Consider the following 15875-nt stretch of genomic DNA (forward strand, 5'->3'; position numbering starts at 1 on the left):
TGATTTTACATACCTGTCAACATATACGATCTTAATGTTCAGTAGTCCATCTTTATATAAGCACCTATAAACATGACACAAGTCTTGTTTGCTATACGAAGAAAAATCCAGTTCTCGAGCAGTCCCAGAGGCTACCACTAGAGACCACTTGAGACCGCTCACCACTTGTAACTGCTTACTGCCGGAAACAGCCGGTTTCAGTTTGCAAACTACCGTATTTTCCGCACTATAAGGCGCACCAAGTTGTAGGGCGCACCCCCAAAAAAATAGTTTTTGGTCCTATATTTTCCATACATAAGGCGCACCTGATTATAAGGCGCTACAATTGGAACGTCGACAAAACAGTCAGATAGTTCAGTCAAACTTATTACCCCCTCAACATTCCGAAAGCTTGCAAAGAAGCAAATACGTGTCTCAGACATGTACGGAAACAGTGTGTACGATGTCACCAATCACTCAAATGCATCGTTCCAAATATCATTCGGAAGGTTAAAGTCTTGGGATTCAAGAAATGCCATACATTTCTCAGTTTCCATTTTATTTTTTGCTGGCAACTGTGTGGACAGCAAAGTAAGAATTTTATTGTGCAGGGAAACGGGGTTCTTTACTATGCATATGACAATAAACACTTTGAATTGAATTTAGTTTAAAATAGACTCATCACAGAAACATCAAGATCCTTCTAAAACAAGATACCGGGAAAATATAAAGCCGCATAGCTCACCTAAGTTCTCTTGCAGCCATCACGTTCAATAATGATACGTAACCATGGTCTTCTTACAACCGTGAGTGTAGTAAATCCAGGAGAGTCAAATATTTACAAATACAGAATAGTAAAAAATGTTTTCTCTATGCCGTAGTGCAACCTAACGTGTGATTCGCATTCATTTTTTTCGGCCAATTGCAGGCTTTGTTTCGCCCCTTTAGCCTATGCGAGCCTGTAAATGATAAAAAGGATCCGCCCCCTTTACCTCAGAATATCTTTAGCCAATAGTGACTGACCAATAGTTTCCTAACCAATGTGTCAATCAAATGATGATTGACACATTGGTTAGGAAACAAAACACCGGTATATAAATCCCAGCATATACTTTGGACTACTTGACCTTCGGGGGAAAATCGAGTCGGCGGCTGCTTGCCTTTGTTGCGAGACCTTGCGACTTAATATTGATCCATATATAAGGCGCACTGTATTAAAAGACGCGTGGTCAGTTTTTGAAAAAAAATAAAGGGTTTTAGGTGTGCCTTAAAGTGCGAAAAATACGGTACTTTAAATGATTTCAAATGGGGAAAAGTTGCTCCTTACACGAGCAATTCAAGCTAGAAGCTTGACCCTGAACCAAATTAAGCTTGGATGAAGAGGTACTACTGTATTTGTCATGAACTCACAAGAAGTGTGAAGTATAGATAAGTATATTAAAACTGTGGTCCTTTGAGAGCAAGGTTCGCTACAGGAAAGCTAGGCAGCGAGGCAAAAGTATCCAGGAAACCGGAGGCAAACAAACATGATCCAATAGACAGGAAAAAGTTCGGTGCTCCAGTAAATCAACAGTCCAATAGTTCATCAGGTAGTATTTGTAATCCTGAAGGTCCTACAGGATAAACAACAGAGCTGTGACTTTTGTGTTTTGAGATAGACAACAAACTAGAAAGGAACTAAGGGGACAGAGCACTGATAAAGGAAAGAATATGAGGAAAAATATGGGAAAATTAAGAAAGGTGACAAGAGCTATGGGGAGGAAAATAATACCTAAAAGTCAGTGACCAAATAAGGAATGGAGAATAGAGAGAGAGAAAGAACAGACAGAGAGAGAACAAACAGAACAGAAGGACAATATGATCGTTAAAGTTTCCCAACGATTTATTTATTTTGTCTTTTATTTCAATGATACAAAAACATCCTTAACTTTTTCCAATGAATATAGATGCAAATGGATTATATGAACATTTATTTTTTTTGCTGTTCCAAAATATGTTGGGGTTTGTTTTTGTCCAATATGTCTCGTTCAGGGCAGCACGGCAGCGCAGTGGTTAGCGCGTGTGTGGCACAGTTCGGAGGTCATGGGATCAAACTTTCCTGTGTGGAGTTTGCATGTTCTTCCCGTGCTTCCATTGGTTTCCTCTGGGCACTCCACATTCCAAAAAGATGCATGTCATGTTGATTGGCTGGTCCAAATTTTCCCTTGGTGTGAATGAGCTGTGTGCTCTGCGACTGGCTGGCAACGAGTTCAGGGTGTCTCCTGCCCACTGCCCGAGGATGGCCGGGATGGACTCCAGCACCCCCGGGACCCTACAGAGGAAAAGCGGTGCAGATAATGGATGGATGGATGGATAAATGGAATGTTTTTCAACATTTTGGGTTGCCAAACCCCTGATCTAAGTGGTTAAATAACAAACATAAGTTGATCTATTTCGGTTTGTTGTCCGCTTGTCTGGTCAATTGGTTGATGGTGGTTAACCCGTCTCATCCTTAGGTGCAAGTGCAACGGCCACGCTAGCGAGTGCGTGTGGACAACAGAAGACGATGGAGAAGACGGAGATGGACGCTTGGTCTGCACCTGCCAGCATCACACAGCCGGAGACGATTGCCAGAAATGTCAGCCCTTCTACCAGGACAGACCCTGGGCGAGGGCCACCGGAGAATCGGCTAATGAGTGCTTGCGTAGGTTGACTTAGCTATTAAATAGCGAGCAAGCAGAGCTTTTTCTTTAAATTAGAATCTTGATGGGTTTCTCGGTCCAATTCGTCTTGGTGATGATATTTTCATGAACTACAGAACTAATTGCTCCAAAATCGTAGTTATTTACCTTGCAACCTAGACATGCTTTGCAATTTGCACTGATATATGCCAAAGTGAGTGAGTGAGTGAGTGAGTGAGTGAGTGAGTGAGTGAGTGAGTGAGTGAGTGAGTGAGTGAGTGAGTGAGTGAGTGAGTGAGTGAGTGAGTGAGTGAGTGAGTGAGTGAGTGAAATGGTGGGTTGGTTGGTGTGTTGGTTGGTTCGTGGGTTGGTTGATGGGTTGGCTGGTGGGTTGGTTATTTTGTTGGTTTGTGGGTTGGTTATTTGGTTGGTTTGCGGGTTAGTTGGTGGGTTGGTTGGTGGGTTGATTATTTTGTTGGTTGGTTATTTGGTGTGTGGGTTTTTGGTTATTTGGTGTGTTGGTTGGTGTGTTGGTTGGTTGGTTGGTTGGTGGGTTGGTTATTTGGCTGGTTAATGAGTTGGTTGGTTGGTTGGTTGGTTGGTTGGTTGGTTGGTTGGTTGGTTGGTTGGTTGATTGGTTGGTTGGTTGGTTGGCTGGCTTTTTATTCAAATGGTGGAGGGTCTTTCGTGTCTTGTGTTTTTTTAAGTTATTATGGTTGGTTGGTTGGTTGGTTAGCTAGTTAATCAAATGGTGGAAGCTCTTCAATGTCTTATGTTTATTTTTTTAAGGTTGGTTGGTTGGTTGGTTGGTTAGCTAGTTAGTCAAATAGTGTCTTCATTGTCTTGTGTTTATTTTTTAGATTTAATATGGTTGGTTGGTTGGTTAGCTAGTTAATCAAATGGTGGAAGCTCTTCAATGTCTTATGTTTATTTTTTTAAGGTTGGTTGGTTGGTTGGTTGGTTGGTTGGTTGGTTGGTTGGTTGGTTGGTTGGTTGGTTGGTTAGCTAGTTGGTCAAATGATGTCTTCAGTGTCTTCTGTTTATTTTTTAAATGTATTATGGTTGGTTGGTTGGTTGGTTGGTTGGTTGGTTGGTTGGTTGGTTGGTTGGTTGGTTGGTTGGTTGGTTGGTTAGCTAGTTAGTCGAATGATGTCTTCAGTGTCTTGTGTTTATTTTTTAAATTTATTGTGGTTTGGTGGTTGGTTGGCTGGTTGGTTGGCTGGTTGATAGAGTGACTCGTTAATTAATTTGTTTTAATTTTATGTTTTACATTTGTTTTTGTATTGGCGGGTCAGTTGGTTTCATTTTAATTAGTCACAGTTCGAGTACAAGTGCCTTGGTCAGCCAGTCATCCTGCCAGTCGGTCAGTTAGTTAGTTATCTAGTAGGTCAAATGGTGGAGGGTCTTCAGTGTCTTGAGTTTATTTTTTAAAGTTGGTTGGTTGACTAATTAATTCATTTATTTTAATTTCATCGTATACATTTGTTTTTTGTATTGGCTGGTAAGTTGGTTACATTTTAATAGGTCACAGTTATAGGTCAAGTGCCTTGGTCCGCCAATCATTCAGTCAGTTAGTTAGTTAGTTAGTTAGTTAAATGGTGAAGGAGCTTCAGTGTTGTGATATGTTTTTTTTAATCATTACTGTCGGTCGGTTGAATCATTTATTATTTCATTAATTGATTCATTCATTATAAAAATGCTCTCTTCTCACTTACTCACTCCCTTACATAGTTGTGTATGGCTCGACACATCGTTCTACTTTTTTTAAAGTTATTGTTGAATCGTCATTCAAGATGATAACTTCTAAAACCGTTCGTCTCGGGCCCAGCTCAAATGATGACACGATTTGAAAAATAAAAAAATCAGTGAAAGCTGCTGCCGCACATTCTATAAATATGCAGGAATTTCTGGAACGCATTGTACCTTTGAAGCGGCATCTGTGTTTTTTTTTTTTTTGTGTGTTGAGGCGTACATTTTGATGTCGCTTGCACATCTGTTTGCCAGAAGCATCCGCAGAATGCGCGGATTGGAGCGTTTATCAGTCTTGGCTCATCAAGCTTTGACGGAAGGCTGTCAGGGCCGACTCGCTTCGGGGGGAATAATAACATAAAGTACAAGTCCCCCCACCCGATTGAAGTCGATTATGCAGTGCGTTCGTTTTTAATTACGCTTACTTTTAATTCCAGGCAGCAAGCGCTTTAAATGAAATAGGGACTTAATCAGCGCTGTGTAATACTAAATGAACACATCAGAAAGGCAGAAGTTCTTAGGATTTTTTTTTTCCGAGTATAAAATACTGTTTGTTCAATTTTTGGTCCATGATTCTTTGACCTTCCCTGTTTCAGGCTTTTTTGAGAGAGTGCTTTGTTTATTTAATAGAAGAGATAACAACATGAATGAATGGTGACCATTTGTCTAAGATTACCCGATTGAGGAACATGGTAGGTAGGTAGGTAAGTATGTATGTAGGTAGGTAGGTAAGTATATAAGTAGGTGCATTGTTTTGCTTTGTTTGTCGGTAGGTAGGTAGGTTTGTGCATTAAACTGTTTTGTAGGTCGGTAATAAGGTAGGTAGGTTGTTAGGTACGTAGGTAACTAGGTAGGTAAGTACATAGTTAGGTAGGTATGCACTTGGGTAGGTAGGTAAATATTTAGGTAAGTACATGCTGTCACGAGGAAGACCGGACCAGAATGGAGGCAGGAGGCAGGAAGGGAGAACTCAATTGCGTTGATGATCAAAACTTTTATTTACCAAAATAAAAGTCGTCCAAAACTCAGGGACAAGACAGAACAAACAGGCTTAAACAAAATACGTGCAAACACAGGTTTCTTCCGACTCAAACAAAACAGGACAGAGCAAAACAGAACGGGAAATGCAGACAGAAAATGCAATGAGCCAGCACCCGCAAAACCCGAAACGCCCCTTAAAAAGCAAACACGCAAATTAGGCGATCTGCTTCAGCTGTTGCCCAGGGGGCGGGGCCAGCCGGTTGCCACGGCGACCATGCTGGACACGACACATGCATTTGCTTTGTTTGTTGGTAAGTAGGTAGGTAGGTCTGTACATTAATTTGTTTTGTAGATTGGTAAGGTATGTAAGTAGGTAATAAGGTAGGTAGGTTGTTAGGTATGTAGGTAAGTAGGTTGGTAGGTAGGTTGGTCTATAAGTACATGTATTTGCTTTGTTTGTCGGTGTATAGGTAGGTAGGTAGGTAGGTAGGTAGGTAGGTAGGTAGGTAGGTAGGTAGGTATGTGCATTAAACTGTTTTGTAGGTCGGTAGGTAGGTAGCTAATAAGCTAGGTAGGTTGTTAGGTACGTAGGTAGGTAAGTACATAGTTAGGTATGTATGTACTTGGGTAGGTAGGAAAATATTTAGATAAGTACACGCATTTGCTTTGTTTGTTGGTAAGTAGGTAGGTAGGTCTGTACATTAATTTGTTTTGTAGATCGGACAGGTAGGTATATAGGTAGGTAATAAGGTAGGTAGGTTGTTAGGTATGTAGGTAAGTAGGTTGGTCTTTAAGTACATGTATTTGCTTTGTTTGTTGGTAGGTAGGTAGGTAGGTAGGTAGGTAGGTAGGTAGGTAGGTAGGTAGGTAGGTAGGTAGGTAGGTATGTGCATTAAACTGTTTTGTAGGTCGGTAGGTAGGTAGGTAATAAGGTAGGTAGGTTGTAAGGTACGTAGGTAAGTAGGTAGATAAGTACATAGTTAGGTAGGTATGCACTTGGGTAGGTAGGTAAATAGGTAGGTAAATAGGTAGGTAACTACATGTATTTGCTTTGTTTGTTGGTAGGTAGGTAGGTAGGTAGGTAGGTAGGTAGGTAGGTAGGTAGGTAGGTAGGTAGGTAGGTAGGTAGGTAGGTAGGTAGGTAGGTAGGTAGGTAGGTAGGTAGGTAGTTCTGTACATTAATTTGTTTTGTAGGTCGGTAGGTAAGTAGGTAATGAGGTAGGTAGGTAGGTAGGAAATTCTGTACATTAATTTGTTTTGTAGGTTGGTAGGTAAGTAGGTAATGAGGTAGGTAGGTTGTTAAGTATGTAGGTAAGTAGGTTGGTAGGAAGGTAGGTAATTACATAGTTAGGTAGGCTGTTCATCTTCTTACCTTTTTTCCTCTTTTTCAGAAAAAAAATAGCTTTTAATTACCTAGTTCAATAATAGCTGATTTCATTTACTTTTCGAAGACAGATATTTTTTTGCAATTATCTTTTCAAGGACATGATTTGATTGGTTCTTTTGTGAGCTAGTATGCAATACAGTTATAAGCATGTCAACATTGCTTAGCTTCACTTCTAAAAAAAAGACCCGGTGATAGGCACCAAATCCCATTGATGGTTTACTGAAAAAATACACGTAGAACAAGGGCCCTCTAAAAGGAGCTCTCCCTCAACCATCTAATCCCACCAGACCAAACCCGGAGGAGTAATATGAGGGCAACTCAGACCTCCTGCAGGGTCGCGTTATGCAAATTAAAAGAGCGCTCAGAAACAACAAACGAGACGCTGACGAGCTGTTCTAAGAGCCTCTGAGGAGACGTTAGCGCATGCCGGACTCTGAAAGGTGAAAGGACAAGGAGGTATGTACCTCCACCGAGTGATGTACATTCACCCGTGCAAAACATCTCAGAATAAGTGTCTAAAATAAATACAAAGAAATACATTACACAAATATACAGTTGCAAATACATATTATACATGGGTTACACATATTTACAAAGAAAGACGGTACACCGAGAGAGTTTTCAAAGCTTTATGAAATGAAATGAAATGAAAATGAAATGATCTGCATTTATATAGCGCTTTTCAAGTCAATGACTTCCCAAAGCGCTTTACAATGTGCTCCACATTTTCCAATAGCAGCCTTGCAGCCATGTAAGGCGCTAACCTGCTTATTGGGGGTATTAGGGGTTCAGTGTCTTACCCAAGGACACTTCGACATGTAACACGGACAAGCCGGGATTCGAACTGGGATCCCTTGATCCCAAGACGAGCGCTCTACCTCCTGAGCTACTGCCTCCCCTAAATAATAATAATATAGCTTTGACAGGGCAGTTAATGGTAGCAACACTACTATAATGGCTTATAATGGTAGCAACACTCGAGCGCCGCTAGCGGCCGTTAGAAAAATTACATAAATTGGCCGCATCACTGAATATGCCGCAGGGTTGAAAGTTAGGGAAAAAAGTAGCGGCTTATAGTCCGGATTTTACGGTATATTTCCGTAATGACAGGTGAGGCAGAATTACCTCCCCCGACTGCACGTCACCACCAACTCCAGACGTTTGAATTGGTGCCGCTAGCTTGACCGTTGCCCCGCACTTCAACTGTTTTTACCTTCCACTAGAGTGAAAAGCACTAAAACAGTTGCTGTTAACCCGCCTGACCCTTTTCGAACTTTAGCAAAATAAAACCGCAGTTTGTTTTTCAAACCAGACAGGCTGACTCATGGTGGACTTTTTAGCATGGAAGGAGGCGAAGCATATGGCTTATACCGGAACGTCAAAGAGAGAGAAAGCCAGCTGTATTCGTAATAAAACGGGCAATTTCACTTAAATCCCCCCTCGGGGTGACTGGGCAGAAACTAGAGAGGGATTTGCCGCTCGGAGCTTGGATGCCGTCTTATCAGCTGACTAATTTGCACTTGTATCAACACAAATTACAAATTACACTATCTCTATTATCCCCCCAGCAACAGCCCGACGGCAGATCGCATCCTCATTAGGCTCGTGTGAAATGGGATTAGCAACCGGTTTATCATTTATCGCTCCATCCCAGAATGCCCCAGTATAGCCACACATGTATGCCCCCGCCCGGGTGTTTCCTTTAGTGCACAGGTGTCAAACAGGCGGCCCGCGGGCCAGATCAGGCACGCTAAGGGATTGAATCCGGCCCGCGAGACAACACTCAGGGGAGTGCAAGAGAAAAACAAACTGCAGGTTGAAATATGTCCACTTGATGTTGCCAAAGCCAGGTGCCTCTCACAAGAACTGTACTTGTATTTACTTCTCTCTCTCTCTCTCTCTCTCTTTCTCTCTCTCTCTCTCTCTCTCTCTCTCTTTCTCTCTCTCTCTCTCTCTCTCTATTCCACACCTTTTCTCCCGCTCTGTGTCTCTGTCTCTTCGGGGCGGCAGTGGCTCAGGAGGTAGAGCGCTCGCCTTGGGATCAAGTGATCGCAGTTCGAAACCCGGCTCATCCGCGTTACATGTCGAAGTGTCCTTGGGTAAGACACTGAACTCCTAATACCCCCAATAAGCAGGTTAGCGCCTTACATGGCTGCACGGCCGCTATTGGGGAATGTGAAGCACACTGTAAAGCGCTTTGGAAAGTCTTGACTTAAAAAGCGCTATATAAATGCAGATCATTTCATTTCACTCTCTGTGTCTCTCTTTTTCTCTTCCTTTGTTGCTCTTTGTCTCTTTCTCTCTCTGTGTCTTTTTTAACTTCTTTTGCTTTAACTTCCTTTTTTCCTTTTCTCTCTTTTCTCTTTCTCTCTTCCTACCCTTCAAACTTTCTTTTCTCTTTTCTCTCCTTCTGTCTTACTATTTCTCTTTGGATTTCTTTCTTCCTCTCCCTTTCTTTCTCCCTCCCTGAGGACTGCTCTTTTTATCTCTTTTGTTTCTCACGCTCTCTCCCTCTCTCTTCCTTTGTCCCGCCCTCTCTCATTTTCCCTCCCTCTCTCTCTCTCTTATTTCTTTATCTCTCTTTTTCTTTGTCTTTAGTCTACTAGTCCGGCCCCCGATAGAATGTTTGTTCTATCGTGTGGCCCCCGAGTTAAAATGAGTATGACACCCCTGATTTAGTGGTAAGACCTTAAGCTAGGGTTTGAGCTCGACCTAAATTCCGGACTGAGTTGGGCCGATATTGTCAATTATCAAGTTGGGTTGGGCCGGGCTTCTCTCTTGCTGACTTTATTTAACAAGCAAAATGGGCGAGCGTTGTCGGGCCGATAGAAGATTGGATTTGGCTGCTTGGAGTTGTCGGCGATTGGGAGCTTGTTGGCGTAGACCAAAGGTTTCCGATGTGGTGCCCCCTAAGCACAGCGCACTTGTTCTAAAAATAGCTCAGCACTTTGAGACTCTTTGTGATTAAGGGTTACACAAATAAAAATGACTTGATTTGACCATTTTCCTGGATTATTGTGATTGATTATAAATGATTGATTTAATACTTGACTGAGTCCATTTAACCCTACTACCAATAATAAACCTGGTAATAAAATAGTTACAACATAGTAGTAACATGATAACATGATTATTATTTTGGAAATATTTAGGACTGGGTGCCCTTTGCACTAAAAAGTAACAAAAATAGGCCTCAGCATGAAAAAGATTGGAAATCCTTGGCGGAGACAATCCGTGTCTCGCCGCATGTTAGAAGTTCAGGATTTGCACCAAGTATAAATAAGAAACAAACCGAATATTCTGGGCTTTTGATCAGGACAAAGTCCTCCCCAAAACAAGCATCAAGAAATGGCTGACCACTTAGGAATGGGGCGTGGACTGACAAAAATGAAACCTAGCTGAAAAATGAAAGTAAACTGAAATTGGATTTTCCAGGCAATGGCAAGGAAGAGGCATCTTCACAAAAAACCCTTTGTTCGGACTGGATCTAACTGGATTATGCCGGTGGTATAAAAATATGATGGCTCCCTCCAGGGCAGACTTATCAGAACACCACTGAATGAATGGATACATTGAAACATCACACGAAAACATAAAGTGCATTCATAACATATAATTTAATGGTATGATTATCAAAGTAATGATGTAATGATTGAATAATGAAATTAATATAGCAGGAAAACTGCTATTATGGCTACATATTCAGTGACCCGTGTTAATAATCTAACAAGCTGCAACACCCAATTTGGCCGCCAGAGGACGGTAGAGACACCACAAGACTAGACCACACAAAAGCCAATGTTTATTTATTTTGTTGTTATTTGCCTCGACTCTCCCAGAGAATACAACTGTAAATTTCCCCGAAAATCGGTTTGGCCGTTAGAGAGCCAATAGGTCACTTACAAACAGTCACACACAAATCGGGATTTCTGAAGTAGTTTGGATAAATATATGATTAAAAAATAAAAAGTAAAATGATGGACTCAAAACAGCAAAAAACACATTTATTGAAAAAATGAAAAAATGTTTCCCCCAAAAAAGTATCCCATTCAGACTTGGTACTGCAGATAAAGTTAATTAGTCAGGCTCTATTTGGGCCGGGCTTTCATCTCCTTGGGCCTGGGTCGGGTCGGGCTAGATTATTTAATCCGATCTTAACGCTGGTCTACTCCTATCGTCTTCTCTTCTGACCCCTCTCCTTACAGAATGCAACTGCAGCGGCCGCTCGGACAAATGCGCGTTCGATGCAGAGCAGTACCGCAGCACCGGCAGCGGGGGGCGCTGTCTGGAGTGCCGGGAGAACACAGACGGCGCTCACTGCGAACGCTGTCGGGAAAACCACTACAGGGCGTCGCCCGACCAGCCCTGTCTGCCGTGTGAATGCAACGCCAACGGTAGGTATGACAAAAAACCGAATACATCTTTTAATATTCACACATAAGAAATATTAAAGTTGGGGTGCATCGTTTGTCGTGTATTGAAAAAAGTTCAAAGTTTAATATTCTCTTCATCCAAGTAAGGTTTAACAATGTCCAACTGAGTTCAAAGAGACCTTTAGCTTTTTTTTGCGCCTATTTTCTAGTATTTTACTTTTAGAAAACCTGTTTAGGGCGGAATACACTAGGTAGGAGATATAGGGTGTGAAGGGAGTGCTGGAGCTTGACATCGTGCTCGACCGCACGGGTTTTGTTTTGTTTTTATTTCTTAGTGTAGTATGAAAATGGTGAAAGTAAGAAAAGATACATACGTAAACGTCACAAAAATGTACGTCAACACACAAAAAAAACAGACGTGAACACGCACAAAAAAGTTCATAAACACGTACATGAATGTACATAAAGGCGCACGAAAAAGTCCGAAAACGCTCGCAAATACACAAAAAAAACGTCCTAGAAAACGCACTAAAACGTACATAAACACACATATGTAAACACATAAAACGTACAAAAACGCACCACTTTTGGCTGTCGGTAACGGTGTAAAAAATAATAAGTTTGATTGCCCCATTACTGAACAAACTACGCCGTTACGTAATGTTTGTTATTATAACGGCATTATTCCCAACACTGCCTATAGCTACTGTATACACTTCCTACCTTATCCACCAACAGATTTATCCAACGCGTTAAAGTTTCATTTTTGACCGTCAGGAACAGCAAACAAAATAGAGTTAGATTAACCCATTACTGAAAAATAACGCCGTTATGTAACTTTCTACCTTTAGCTACCGTATTTTGCAGTCGCACTGAGTTTTGAGCAGAGTTGGGTAGGGATTCTTTAACTTGATTACTTTCAATTACTTTTGGATGACTCCAATACCAAATATGCTAATAAAAGACAAAATAAACAAAATATGAATAAAATGATGACTCACAACACGTGGTAAGCTTTCTCTCCTGGCTTTGATCTCTTTGATCTCCGGCAAAACTAACATCAAATGCGACAGAAACAAAACGAAAATAAATCCAAACAGCTTGCCAACATCATTTTTGCCGTTCCATGTATTCCGTTACTCCCCAAGCCCGCACAAAATGTAGTCATTTTATTCCTATTTAGTTTCTTTTGTCTTTTATTAGCATATTTGGTATTTGAGTACCATAAATTCCGGACTATAAGGCGCACCTGATTATAAGCCGCACCCACCGCATTTCTGGAGGAATACCGACTTAGTACATACATAAGCTGCATCGGGATATTAGCCGCATGCGCCCACATTAAATAATGGATGTTTTTTGAATGATCTATTCTGTTGACAGGGGGAAATTTGTATACGTTTATTGATATATATTCTTTATCAATTGTGCACTATCTATTATCAGTCAATTCATGATACATTTCAAAGCCAGTAGGCCGAGACATGTGCTCCCAGTCAAGGAACTGAGTCAAGGTTCTAGCCAAAGGGCCAAGAAATTATCAGTGCTATTGCATCATTCCCGATGTCGCTGCAATTCCAGGTTGATGCGTGGAGTGAATAGAGCAAGCTACTTATCATTTGATGCAGACCTGCAGAGTCGGGGTACCCGTTGAAAGTAATCCAAGGAAAAAAAAGTGTATATTTCCAAAGGTAAGGGTGGGAAAAATATATATCCACTATTGTCTCACCTTTACCCGTCCCCAGTTCCCATCAGCCCGCGTTTGCTCAGCCCCTTCTTTCTTATTCGCTCGTGAAAATCAGCATAAGTGTCTCAAATAAATACAAATAAATACATTACAAAAATATACAGTTGCAAATACATATTATACATGGTTACACATATTTACAAAGAAAGACGGTACACCGAGAGTTTTCAAAGCTTTAATAATGATAATATAACTTTCATCCCAAATCGTGCCTTTGAAAGGTACCAACACGCTACTATCAACACGCACGCTACGTATTAAACATATCTGTTGAAGAAGCATACTGTAATTGTTAAAATCACGGTATACCGTCCTCATCTTCCTCTCTATTATTGTCGCTATTAAAGGCGTCTCCTCGCTATCTGAAAGAACTTTTGTCATATAGACAGTTTTTGCATAAACTAAGGAGTTGAAGTCTTCCTCGTCATAAGCGGCCGTGACAAAATGACATAAATTGGCCGCTTCTCCGGATAAGCCGCAGGGCTGAACATTTGGGAAAAAAGTAGCGGCTTATAGTCCGGAATTTACGGTAATCCAAGAGTAATTGAAAGTCATCCAGTTAAAGTAACCCTACCCAACCCTGGTTATGAGACCCTCTTTCAAATTTCTGGGGCGCCTTGTAATCCTGATAATAGGGTCATTTGACAGCCTATTCTTTGCTTTATTGAGTGAAATCCTCTTTCGTCAATGGAAGGCTTTCTACCCATTTTCGTCATAAACGGTCGCAGACGATGGTCCCGTCTATCGATCAGCTGCCATAACAGACTCCATCCGCCGAGCGATCCCCGGCGGCCGCAATGCCCCACTCGCTCTTTCCTCTCCATTAACCCGAGCGGGCGGCATGTCCCACATCATTTCCCGCTCGCCCTCTTTCCCTAACACAAATCCGATAGCAGGTGTTCTGTTATTCCCGGAATTGATCAACTGCGTATCGATCGACCGTAAGCCTTATGGTTTCTCTCTTTTACGTCCACGCCAGGCTCGGTGAGTTTGCAGTGCGACGGCGAAGGGCGGTGCGACTGCCGTGGCCCCGGCGTGACGGGGGACAAATGTGACACGTGTCGGCCCGGATTCCACTCGTTCGGCGCTGGTGGCTGCAGGTGAGCAGTGACACAGACACACACAAAAAGGGTTGGGGTCAGGGGTTTTGAGCACGGGAGAGGCAGGAGGCCGACCAGGGCGCCATATTTTCCGTGACACATGTAGAACCGCCGCCGGGCGGTCATTTTGCCCATCATTTTTGTCCTTAAAATTGTTTCAAAACAAGGTGCAAGCAAAGTTCTTTTGTAAAAATGGCACAAAATACAGCAAACAATAAGGATATAGTCGTATTTCGGTGCAGACTGCACTAATCCAGAGAAAGGAATGCCTTGCATTGTGTTCAGAGATCCGCCCACCTCTACCGCCCACCCCAAAGAATTGCTCTGGCGTTTTTATTTATTCAGTTTGCTCAATGGCGTTTCACCATAAATTATCCCCACAGTGAACATGTATAGTTTGATAAAGCCAAGCGACCGACTGCCAATACGCGATATGTTGGTGTGACACCCAGTAGTTGAGAAAGGGACTCTGGGGACGAGTGCGAGTGAGAGTGAGAGAGTGAGAGAGAGACATTTTGGACGGTTTTCTTGCAAAAAACTGCCTATATGAGGTCACACCACAGCATCTCAATTGGATTTTAATCCGGAGTTTGACCTGGCTACCTAAGAACCTTCATATTGGTGTTTTTTGAGCCATTCAGATGTGTACTTGCTGGTGTTTTTTTTTTTTTTCATTTCTTTGTGTTTTTCAAGTTACTTCCATCAAATTATAATTTTAAAGAAAAGTCTTATGTTTTTTTCCACAGCAGTAAGCACACAATCCACTTTATTTTACACGATACATTGGCGCCACCATATGGACGTTACAGAAAACGCTATTTACCTTCTGGTTCTGTCCTACAGAAACCATATATATTTTCCATTATCAAACATTTTTGCACCAGGAAGCCATTAGGGAGTTGCAAAGACTTTTAGTGGGTCCAAATTGTTGGCTATAGAAAGCATCTTCCTCTGCTTAGCCAATCAGAATGTAGAGCACAATGCGACATGAAAATCCGCAAAGTAGCAAAACCACGATACAGCGAGGGAATACTGTATAAAATCATTTTCGACAAGGATCCCCATCAAAGTACTACTCCCGAGCAAATTTGATGAAAAGTTTATTTTCTTTCTGGTCGATTTCAAGGGAAGTTGGCAGGGATCACGTCCCCCCCGCTGCGTCTCAATCTCTCCTTCGGAGTTTAGCTGACGGATGCGGTCGCCATGGCAACAAGCAGGTTTGGTCGGAGGTCATCGGCACACGTGTACGTGCGCTACGAAGCGTCGCAGCGGGCGGGCGGAGTGCCACTGAGGCTTGGAGGGGGAAAAAAACCACGGGAGGCCGGTTTAAAACCGTTTTTTTCCCACGATTGCCGCGCGGTAGGATGCGGCGTCAGGATTTGCCGCTAGAAATATGCTAGTGTGATCTGCTAGCTAATGCTCTCACGCAAACATGCTGCAGGTGATAAGGTTGCGGAGCGATCGGTTTGATTCCGCTTCGTATAAAACAGAAAGAGGCGGATTTTGGGGGTGGGAATCGTCAACACGCACAAAACATGTAGATTGTACTTCTGCAGGCGGTGATGTGCGGTGAGGTTTGTGTTTAGTGAGTCAGATCTTCAAACAAATGAACCTACATCTTATTTATCAGTCGATTAGCAAAGCAGGAAAGCAATATATGTCCGTTCCGCATACCTGTCAACCTGTACGTTTTTGCCGTACAAAGTATATTTATTATGCATTTTAAGACGTGTACGACGTACGAGAAAATCTGTCCGGAAAAAGGCAAATTTGTCAATTATGGGTACTATCCGGTATACACCGACTATCACGAAACGGCATATCGATCAAGTCAAACGAGTTCGCCTCTATCTCGGTATCGTTTTTTTTTTTCGTTGCAAACGAAGCGGTTTGATGCTA

The 15875-nt window shown here is 42.1% G+C and overlaps 1 protein-coding gene across 1 annotated transcript in view; it reads left to right on the forward strand.

The window, feature by feature from the left end:
- lamc3 (laminin, gamma 3) overlaps positions 1-15875 on the forward strand; it is a 243035-nt gene that overhangs the window by 90098 nt on the left and 137062 nt on the right. The window contains exons 5-7 of the mRNA XM_088356238.1: positions 2475-2662; positions 10962-11150; positions 13856-13976. Of these exons, the coding sequence (XP_088212364.1) occupies positions 2475-2662; positions 10962-11150; positions 13856-13976 (498 nt within the window). The remainder of the gene's footprint in view (positions 1-2474; positions 2663-10961; positions 11151-13855; positions 13977-15875) is intronic.

This window comes from Urocampus carinirostris, chromosome 16 (assembly GCF_059441175.1).
Source record: "Urocampus carinirostris isolate Australia breed hairy pipefish chromosome 16, RoL_Ucar_1.0, whole genome shotgun sequence".
Lineage (NCBI taxonomy): Eukaryota > Metazoa > Chordata > Actinopteri > Syngnathiformes > Syngnathidae > Urocampus > Urocampus carinirostris.